Raw genomic sequence first — 10,130 nt, forward strand, 5'->3', positions numbered from 1 at the left:
CACACCCCACCACCTTCCCCGTCCCGGGGGCACCGGGAAGAGGCGGGGTCTTCACTGTGGCCGCAGCGGCGGACAGCACTGTGCCAACGGAGGGCCAGAAGGGCTTTGGGCTCAGGTCTAGCCGCTTACCTGAGTCGCTGGGGAGGCCGGAGGACGGCGAGAAGCGGTCCCACGCCGTCTGACAGACTCCGACGCCGGGCGGACGCGGAGCCGGGTCGGAGGCGCCGTGGGCGGGCCGCAGCGGGCTGCGCGCATGCGCCCAGGGCCCGGCGCGCCGCGGTTCGGCCTCGGGCAGGAACTCGGCCCGCGGGCTCTTGGTTCCGCTCGGCTGCGGGGGCTGACCCGGGTCCTGAGCGCCTATGCCTCGCGGTGTTTGCGCGGCCGGCGAGGGGCTGTGAGCAGCCGGTGCCCACAGCGTCTGCGCCGGAAGTAGTTTTAGTAAGTGCTTCCTTTTCCATCTCCCAGTTTAAAGAACGAGCAAGTGGGAGTCCGGACACCGGGTCCCGGGTCCTAGCCGGGCCGCGGCGCTGGGCCCTCCGTCGGCGGCCGACCCCCCGACCCCGGCTGACCCCCGACTCCCCCTACCCCAGCAACCCTGCGTCCGCGGCCGACCCCCGACCCCGGGACCCCCCGACCCCGGCGACCCTCCGTCCGCGGCCGACCCCCGACCACGGCGACGCCGCCCGCCCCCCGGCGGCCCCGCAGCCCCGGGCCGGGATGGACAGGGAGACGCGCGTGTTCGCGGAGAGCCACTTCCGAGGCCTCCGGGGGCGTCTCCCCGGCAGGGTCGGCCGGACCCCGGACCGCGTGGACTTCATCGAGAGGCCAGACGCCTTTTCCTACGCGGACTTCGTCAAGGGCTACCTGCTGCCCAACGAGCCGTGCGTTTTCTCCAGCGCCTTCACTGAGGGCTGGGGCAGCAGGAGCCACTGGGTGACGCCGGGCGGGAAGCCCGACTTTGAGTACCTGCTTCGGCACTACGGTGAGGACGGGCCCGCAGGCGGAGACGAGGGGCCCGGGTGGGACCGCGGAGGGCGCGCGCGAGTGGGTCCGGGTCGGATCGCGGAGGGCGCGTGCGAGGGGGCCCGTGTCGGACCGCGGAGGGCGGGGACGAGGGGCCCGGGTGAGACCGCGGGGGCCGCGCGCGGGGGCCCGTGTCGGACCGCGGAGGGCGCGCGCGAGGGGGCCTGGGTGAGACCGCGGAGGGCGCGCGCGAGGGGCCCTTGTCGGACCGCGGAGGGAGGGGACGAGGGGCCCGGGTGAGATCGCGGGGGGCGCGCGCTAGGGCCCGTGTCGGACCGCCGAAGGCGCGCGCGAGGGGGCCCGGGTGAGACCGCGGAGGGCGCGCGCAAGGGGCCCGTGTCGGACCGCGGGGGACGCGCGCGAGGGGGCCCGGGTCGCACCGCGGAGGGCGGGGACGAGGGGCCCGGGTGAGACCGTGGAGGGCGCGCGCGAGCGGATCCCGGGTTGGAGCGCGGAGGGCGGTGACGAGAGAGCCAGGGTCGGGGAGCAGAGGGCAGGGTCCCGGATCCCGGATCCCGTATCCCGGATCCCGGAGCAGGGTGGGAGCGGAACTCGCCCGCAGATGTGCGGCAGTGAGTTGAAGGGGAACAGGGTCCAGAGGACAGACATTCTCTGCCTGACCCTCTCGTTTCAGGAGACGTGGTCGTACCTGTCGCGAACTGCGGGGTCCAGGAGTACAACTCGAACCCCAAAGAACACATGCTCCTCCGAGACTACATCAGCTACTGGAGAGAGTATATCCAAGGGGACTACTCCTCTTCCCGCGGCTGCCTCTATCTCAAAGACTGGCACCTGTGCAGGTAAAGAGCCCTCCAGCCTGCACACGCAGGAGCTCTCTGCCCAGTGGGGCCTCTGAGTCCGTGTTGGGACCTGCCCTCTTCTGCACAGTGGGATTTCATTCTCTCGACGGTGGCCCTCTGGGACAGCTGCACGAGTGGGCCACTGTGAGCAGTGTGGGCCTCGCAGAGCCAGGTGGGCTGTAGTCACCACCTCTTCTTTGTCAGGTTTGCCCAGAGCTGGTGGCTCATGATGTCTAATGGGCAGCACCTGGCGTTTGCCATCCTCTTGGACGCCCCAGACTAGCCTCTCCTCTGCAGCACCACTTCTCCAGGTCAGGCCTGATCTCATCCTCGGCTGTGGCTGCCTCCTGACTGGCTGCCCCGCCTCGAGTCCTGCACCCGGCTGCCAGGCTTGCTGAGGTCGGGCAGGTCTTTCCAGCGGGACTGTGTGCTGGGTACAATCTCTGTCCCTGATGAGCAACAGTAGCTCTTTACCAAGGCTGTTCCCGGGCGGCCCCACCTGCCACACCCTCCTTCCACTTGGGGCTTGGCTGCTGCTGCCCTGGGAAGCACCTTGCTCTGGCAGGCGCTCCCGCTCTGTGAGGTGGTTCTCAGGTTTTTCGTCCATCTCCCCTGCCCAGGTATGTGCTTCTCACAGGCAGAGAGGGGTCATAGTCAGACCCCAGCAGCTGGCTCAGGTCCTGGCATGGAGGAGGTACTTAGTTAACGTTGGACGAATGGGTGGACCACTGGATTCTTGTTTTCTGATGTGGAGATGAAGGCTCACAGAGGTAAAACGAGGCTAGAATTCAGCCCCTGTGATCCCCAAGACCAGTCCTGAAGGGCAGGAGATGCACAGGCCCGCTCACAGCGTGCCCTTGGCGCTCCCACAGTGCTCTTCTTGGGCACAGAGAGCTGGCCGGTGGACCGGGAATCAGACGCCACCAGACGCTGGTCTTGACCCTTGGGGACACACAGACCCCAGCACTCATGCACTGTGGATTTGGGCTTCAGATAAGCACAAGTGGTTCTTTTGGTATAAGTATGTCCTAAGTCTTGCACAGGGCATACTTGTCCTGGAATTTGTTCATTGTTGGCTTGAGATCCAGTTAGACTGAGTGTCCTGTGTTTTCCCTGATAACCTTAAAAATAGAAAGAACGGAGGAAGGCCTAGGTCAGACAGGCAGTGGTAGCCATGAGACGTTGTGTCTGAGCAGGGTTTTGAAGGATAAGTAGGAGCCTGTCGGCACACAGAGGCACAGCAGCAGCAGAACGGCCTGGCTTTTGGGGAACTGTGAGTGGTTTGGTGCTGTTGGGACTGTGCTCTCCTCTGTCCTGGCCTCTGACCAGGAGTGGTGTGGGGTCCAGGGCCTTGTTCCAGCGTGTTGTCAGTAGAGCTGCCTTCTCCTTGGGCTGGTTTAGTATGCTCTGTGTTTGGGTTGTGGGAATGGACCGTGGGAGTGAGTGCTTGAGAGATGGGGGTGGAAGGGTCTCAGCATACAGGGCCATTCTGCTGGGGCCTGTGGCTTTGTGTCCACTTGGCAGAGGTCCATGTTGTGGTGAAAACAGGTAAGAGACTCACGAATTTGGGGAGCCAGCATGATGCCGATGGTGCATTTAGGGGCCCAGTTCAACCAGAGGCTGAAGTCCTGGAACTGGCATGAGAGAGGCCATGGCGTCTGGGTCGCTTCCTGTGTGGGTTGCCTAGGCTGTGTCACAGCACCCCGGGCCGTTCCATCTGCTCTGGTCTGGTTCTGTCCTTTGGGTGGGGCTCAGCTGGGGTCTCAGGGCTGTGGTCATCCAGTGACTGGACTGGGACTGAGTGGTCCGAGGTGGCCCCATTCAGCCAGCAGTTGGTACTGGCTCCAGAAGGCAGCTCAGGGTCACTCATGTTCCAAAACTGTCCTGACATCTCCTGTGTTTGCGGCGTGGTGCTCGTGCTGGGATGTGGGCTCGCAGCACTCCTGCTGCAGCCTCGTGCCGCTCACTCTCCCAAGGGACTCCTCGGCGGAAGACGTGTTCACTGTACCCGTGTACTTCTCGTCCGACTGGCTCAATGAGTACTGGGACGCCCTGGACGTGGATGATTACCGCTTTGTCTACATGGGGCCCGCTGGCACCTGGTAACTGCCTGACTGCTCCCGCCCCTGTCCTACGTGCTGTCCCCATCACTCCTGGGCCTTCCTGCTGGTGCCCAGATCCCCCGGGAGACCCATGAGCCGGGCCACGGAGTCGGTGCCAGGCCTGGCATTTCCAAGCTCACTTCCTATATTTGCTCCGTGGCCCCACCCAGAGCCCGAGTACCTCCAGCCCGGCATTCTGGACTGGGGGAGGTTTGGCCTGCCCACCTGGCTCATAGGCCACTTGTGATATCTGGGGACCTTAGGCCTCTGGGCGCAGCTACCTCTTCAGAAGGAGCAGAGCCTGCCCCCAAGCCACGAGGCACCAACGGGAGCTCTTGCGCAGGTCGCCGTTCCACGCTGACATCTTCCGCTCCTTCAGCTGGTCCGTCAACATCTGCGGGAGAAAAAAGTGGTTCTTCTTCCCGCCAGGACAAGAGGAAGCCCTGCGGGACTGCCACGGCGGCCTGCCCTACGACGTGACCTCCCCTGCACTCCTTGACAGCCGCCTGTACCCCACGCGCCATCTCTGTGGCCCGCCACTGGAGGTCACGCAAGAGGCAGGCGAGATGGTCTTTGTGCCCAGCGGGTGGCACCACCAAGTTCACAACCTGGTAGGGTGGGCACTCCCTGCCCCTCACCCATGACCTGACCCAGGCAGGCCCAGGAGACAAGCCGCAGGGCCCCCAGGTGGCCCTGACCCCATTTGCCTGTGCCCCTCAGGCTGCCCGGTGGGCCTCTCCCTCGCCGCCTTCCTAGTCGGCTTCTTGCACAGAGAAGGCCATGCCCTGCTCCTGATCTCACAGGAGGCAGGGTGTTCCTCTGGGAGGGCCTGGCTGTGGGGTGGGGTGGGCCACACTGGCTGGTCCTGTGTGGGCCTCTTGGTTCTTGCGTCTAGCACTGCTGAGGCCCCAGCCCCGGTTTGCCTCCCTCCTGTGTTGCTTTCCTAGACAGAGGGGGCAAGGGGTCCTCACACAGTGGGGTTGTCCCAGACCCTCAGGAAACCCCGATCTGGGTTAGCTGTGGGCTCAGATGACCCAGCCCTGCTCCACTTCCCTCCTGGCCCCTATTGGAGGCCTAGGGGGACCTCAGGATGGGAGGGGGGACGGTGCCTGCTGTGGGCTCACGGGGACAGCCTGTGCCCTGCCCCTTACAGGAGGACACCATCTCCATCAACCACAACTGGGTCAACGGCTGTAACCTGGCCAACATGTGGCACTTCCTGCAGCAGGAGCTCTGTGCTGTACAGCAGGAGGTCATCCAGTGGAAGGACACCATGCCCGACTGGCACCACCACTGCCAGGTGGGGCAACCTGGGCAGCAGGGAGGGGCTCACCAGGGCCAGAGCCACAGCTAGGGGAGAGTGCGGGTGGCCCAGCGTAACCTACAGCTGGGGGAGGGTGTGGGGTGGCCCTCAGCATAGCCTGCAGTCTCGGGGGAGGGTGTGGGGTGGCCCCTGCATAGCCTGCAGTCTCGGGGGAGGGTGTGGGGTGGCCCCTGCATAGCCTGCAGTCTCGGGGGAGGGTGTGGGGTGGCCCCTGCATAGCCTGCAGTCTCGGGGGAGGGTGTGGGGTGGCCCCTGCTCAGCCTGTAGCTGGGGGAGGGTGTGGCCCATAGGCCAGGCTGCAGCGTTGGTGGCATGCTGGCTGCCGGTGGCATGCTGGCTGCCTATGTGAGGCCCATTCAGGGGCGTCTAGGCTGCGGAGCTCAGACCTGTCCTCGCTGCTGCCTCCTGTGTCTTGGTCTCCATCCTCGAGGGCTGGGCTGTGTCCTTCACAGCCTGCATCCTTCGTAGCCTGCACTCGGTCCACGGCTAGCAGAACTCTCCTGGAGCTGCATGTGAGCAGCAGCTCACTGGCTGCCCCTCTCTGGCCAGGTCATCATGAGGTCCTGCTCTGGGATCAATTTCACAGAATTTTACCACTTCCTCAAAGTCATCGCTGAGAGGAGGCTCCACCTTCTGACGAAGGGGACGGGCCCTGGGGAAGTGGGAGGCGGTGAGGGTGCTGGGTTGGGCCCCCAGCAGGCGGCTTTTGACGTCGGGCGGATTGCTGAGGTGCTGGCGTCCGTGGTGGCCCACCCCGACTTCCAGAGAGTGGACACTAGCACGTTCTCACCGCGGCCGGAGGAGCTCCTGCAACAGCTGGAGGAGGTCATCGCCGCCACCGTGTCCCTCTAGTGCATGCCGCCAGGGCCAGCAGGACACATCCTGATGGGACCCGCAAGGCACCTGCTCCAGGGCCCTTTCTGGAAATAAAGCTCTGTCCTCCCATGTGGTCTGAGACGTGTCCCCTGTCTGTTGAGCCTTGTCACCTCAGTATCCCAGGCACAGTTCCTGTTCTTAGGGCCTCTGATACTGTCCTGGCTCCCATTGGCATCCTCAGGACCCGGAGCCCTGTCCAGAGGATCCAGGCCCCTCGTCCCCGTGAGGCCCCGCCAGGACTGGGAGCTCTGGCTCCAGCGAGGGGGTGGGTGGCAAGGTGTTGGCGAGTCAGACCTGTGGTCAGGAAGCTCGGGGAGCATGCTGGGGACTCAGGAGTTGGGATGGCCACACCCGCTCTTGGCCATCCAGAGTGACTTTGCAAGCAGTGTTTGATTCGACAACCACACTTCACACACTCATCCTGCCCCATCCAGCTTCCAAACCTTGCACATCTCCTCTGTGCCAGGCAAAAATCAATCATTGCACAGTGTTCTATTTTTTAAACTTTGTACACTTATCTGCACCATCCAGTTTCCACTCCTTGCACACCCACTGCCACTCAGTGGTCGTGGTTTTAGTGTTCTCCAGAGGAATGAAACCAATAGGCTTCATGTAGAGAGGGATGTTGGGAGCTGATGAGTGTGACATCTGCAGGGCAGGCTGGAGACCCAGGGAAGAGCTGATGTGCAGTCTTGGGTCCAAAGGCTGGACATTCAGGCAGGGTATCTATATGTGGTCTAGAGGCAGAATTGCTGCTGCTTTGGGAAACCTCAGTCCTTGCTCTTAAGACCTTCAGCTGGTTGGATGAGGCTCACCTACATCATGGGAGGCAGTCTGCTCTACTCAAAGTCTGACAAGTTAAATGTTAATCACATCAAAAAATGCCTTCACAGCAACATAAAGACTGGCATCAACCAAACAGCTGGGCGCCATGGCCTGGCCAAGTTGGCACATACAACTGGCTGTTGTCATCCCTCCCCACATGTTCTCTGAGATCCAGCAGCTACTCTGCCCCACCCAGTGCCTCCAACATTCGGAAGCGCCTCCCTGAGTAGTTGCCTTCTCATGCACTTATGCTGCACCTTCAGCTTCTACGCCTGCCCCACACACTGCCGTTCCTCAGTCGCTCTTCCATACTTCCCTGAGTGTTTGAGCCACTGTCTGGGCATGCTGTGTGACTAAACTGCTCTGCACGCTATCTGGGTTATTCAGCAGCCACCCTGTCGCACGTCCTGTGCTGTCCAAATTCCATTATTTGCATGCCTGCTCGGCCATTTAGTCACTCCTTGCAGACTTGCTGTATATATAGTTCAACAGCCAGTGTTGACGTCATTCTCCAGCTTCACACTTTGCACACCTGTTATTTGCCATCCAAAGTCACTATTTACACACTCGCCATGTGCAATTCAACAACCAATCTATGCAGGTGCATTTTGCTCCATCTAGCTTTCACTTCAGCACACCTGCTGCATTTGACCATTGCTCCTCCCCTGCTCACCGTCAGACTCTCGTCTCTCGCACCCACTGTGTGCTGTTCAACAGTGTTGTGCCCCCACTGTGCCACAGTGGCTCTGAACACACTGGGGCCAGGTTGGCAACAACTCTTCACTATTCTCCTTCCAGCTTCCCTCCTGCATAGCTGTTGTGTGCCGTTTGATAGTTCTTGCACACTCTGCAAATCAATAACCATTCTTTGCACACTGCCAATTCATCACTCTTTCTTTGCACAATAATTCTGCACCACCCGCTAAGCCATCAGTTACCTATTTCACAGTCAACATGTGATCCAAGCACCACTTGTTCCATTTCCCTCCGTCCTATCCACTTCTTGCACGCCCACTTGCATTCAACAGTATCTCCTTGCACAGTCCCTCTGGGCCCAGCAGAGGTGAACCCTGCTGTGTGTCTGGGTGACACTTGTAGCCATCGGGGAGGAGGGGAACAACTCAGAATCTCCCCATGATTCGTCTTGCTCTTGCCTTTACAGACCATATACTTGGGATGTTGAAAACACCGAGCAGGATGCGGGCTGGGGGCTGTGCCTAGTGCTAGCCCTTTGGTTCCTGAACTAGGGGTCCTGGGAGGGCGTTTGAGCTCCAGGCAGTGTGTGTCCCCTCTCCCCGCCTGGAAGCATTCCAGTATTTGACTGATAAGGCTGTGTCCACTGCCCGTGGTCATTAGTCCTGATGGTGCCCTCCTCCCTGCCCAGCAGGCTGCCTCTCAGCCCTTCCCGCCCCGTGACATTCAGCCCCAGCTGGAGAGGAGTGACCACGGGGTGCTGGGGGCCATCTGGGCCATCTCGGTGAAAGCAATTGTACAAGGCATTGCAGGGCAGCTGGAAATCCTCGTCGTGGGCAGCAGGAATGCTCATGGAGTGATGCCCAGCTGTAGCCCTAAACTCCATCACAAGCCTTTCCTCTGGATAAGAAGTAAGCAGGAAAAGGAATTATGAGGTCAGAGACAGGGTCCCAGGAGGATCGCATCTGGGTCTGGGCCCAGGGGACTGAGAATGGAAAGTCCTGCCCACCTCAGCCCGTCTGCAGATCCCCTTCCTCTGACCTTGTCCTCCACACTGTATGCTCTTATGTTTTGCAGTTTTCCCCACGTAGGGCTGATGGGACTCCAGAGTTTGATCTTAGAAACTACGGTTTCCCGATTGGTGGTCAAAAGATACCTCAGCAAAAGCAGCAGAAGATGCTCCCTCTTCCTCCAGAGTGTGAAGGCAGCCACTGTCCTGGGCCAGGAGGAGGTCCTGGCAAGTGTCACTGTGAAAGACACCCATGCTTCAGCGCTGGTTGCTCTGTCTGTGAAAGTACCTCTAACCTCTGGGTCCCAGGATTCTGGAGCACTGTCTCAGCTCCTTGTCTGGTTCAATGATGCTGAAGCACACATGTTCTCTGAGTCAGGGGGACTTGGGCGTGTCCTTCAGCAGCAGAGGGTGGCTGGCCCTTCCCACTTCTCCCTAAAATAAATGGATGACCCTGCAGGACTTCTTATTGGATGAGGAACGAGAGAGTCTGTGTCTCATTTCAACACAGGAAGTGAAAGAACAAAACCACAACTCCCAGGCTATAGTAGAAAGAGGATTTTAAGATCATATTCAAGTGTAGCCTTTGCTATTTACAACAAATATTGTCCCAATCAGTAATTTTTTAAAATCTTTTATACAAAAATTCACTCTCTCACCACCTCCAAAATCTTGCCTTCCCACCGGCCCCACCCCTTGTGGTTTCCTAAAGCCCTTGGTGCCTGGCCCTGGCAGTGGCACGAGAGAATGTCAGTGGGACTCAGCCGGCCCCTCCTTACTCACCCGGTGGAGAGAGACGTGTGTGAAGGGGATTTCTCCTCTCCTAGGGGAGGGGTGGGGAGAGGGTTGGCAAGATACTCACTCTAGTTGTTCTTGATGGGATCTGAGATTCTATCTAGCCTGAGAAAGGCTACAGGGCTGGGAGGCAGGGCCAGAACCCCTAGGAGGGTCATGAGCAGGTGCTATGGACACGAGGAGAGAGCTTCAGTCAGAGCCAGTGGGTGGGCAGGTGCTCCGGGTGCCTGGGGACAGTTGGCAGTGACCCGTACCTGCAGAGGAAGAGCGAAGTGTGCTAGGGCAGTGCCTGACAGCAGGCAGCCACCATGCCGCACATCAGCACTGCTCAGCTGAAGTCAGCTGGTCCTCTGGCTCCCAGGGAGCAGCAGGCATTCTGCGGGAGTCCAGGTAAGCCTGCCAGTGGTCAGGCGTCATGCCGAGCGAGAAGAGGGGTCCAGTGGTGAAACCAATCCAGAGGTGTCCCAGGCCACTCCAGTCGGTAAATGTTTACCCAGCCAGTCACACCCTGGAGATGGCAGTCCTGAGGCTGGCTATTGCCACAGGTCAGTTAGAGGATGCTCTTTGTGAACTAGAAAATGAGCCAAGTAAACCTGAGAAATATCAGAGCATAGATGAATGTCAGACAGCAGAACAGCAATAGAGAAAATCAGCAACCCAAAAGCTGTTTCTCTGAAAAAATG

General features: G+C 60.3%; 2 protein-coding genes across 7 annotated transcripts in view; one reads left to right on the top strand and one right to left on the bottom strand.

Annotated features, from left to right (window-relative positions):
* Positions 1 to 427, bottom strand: part of SNAP47 (synaptosome associated protein 47) — a 53,014-nt gene extending 52,587 nt beyond the window's left edge. Inside the window, exon 1 of one of the 4 annotated variants that reach the window (XM_044778106.2) lies at positions 130 to 427. In XM_044778106.2, the coding sequence (XP_044634041.1) occupies positions 130 to 255 (126 nt within the window). In that variant the 5' untranslated portion in view covers positions 256 to 427. The remainder of the gene's footprint in view (positions 1 to 129) is intronic. The other 3 variants (XM_044778105.2, XM_044778107.2, XM_044778108.2) reach the window with 3 other exon arrangements.
* Positions 330 to 6,194, top strand: JMJD4 (jumonji domain containing 4). Of its 3 annotated transcripts, XM_070518031.1 has the most exons (7): positions 330 to 438; positions 591 to 982; positions 1,658 to 1,823; positions 3,800 to 3,925; positions 4,269 to 4,536; positions 5,079 to 5,225; positions 5,799 to 6,194. In XM_070518031.1, the coding sequence occupies exons 2-7, from the start codon at positions 718 to 720 to the stop codon at positions 6,099 to 6,101; spliced, it is 1,275 nt and encodes a 424-aa protein (XP_070374132.1). In that variant the 5' UTR covers positions 330 to 438; positions 591 to 717; the 3' UTR covers positions 6,102 to 6,194. The 3 variants fall into 3 exon arrangements, with proteins under 3 accessions (XP_070374132.1, XP_014682171.2, XP_070374133.1); XM_014826685.3 differs by lacking the exon at positions 330 to 438 and having other exon boundaries at positions 470 to 982; XM_070518032.1 differs by lacking the exon at positions 330 to 438 and having other exon boundaries at positions 580 to 982; positions 3,762 to 3,925; positions 4,355 to 4,536.
* Positions 6,195 to 10,130: the final 3,936 nt, after the last annotated feature.

The sequence above is a fragment of the Equus asinus genome, chromosome 9 (assembly GCF_041296235.1).
Source record: "Equus asinus isolate D_3611 breed Donkey chromosome 9, EquAss-T2T_v2, whole genome shotgun sequence".
Classification (NCBI taxonomy): Eukaryota; Metazoa; Chordata; class Mammalia; order Perissodactyla; family Equidae; genus Equus; species Equus asinus.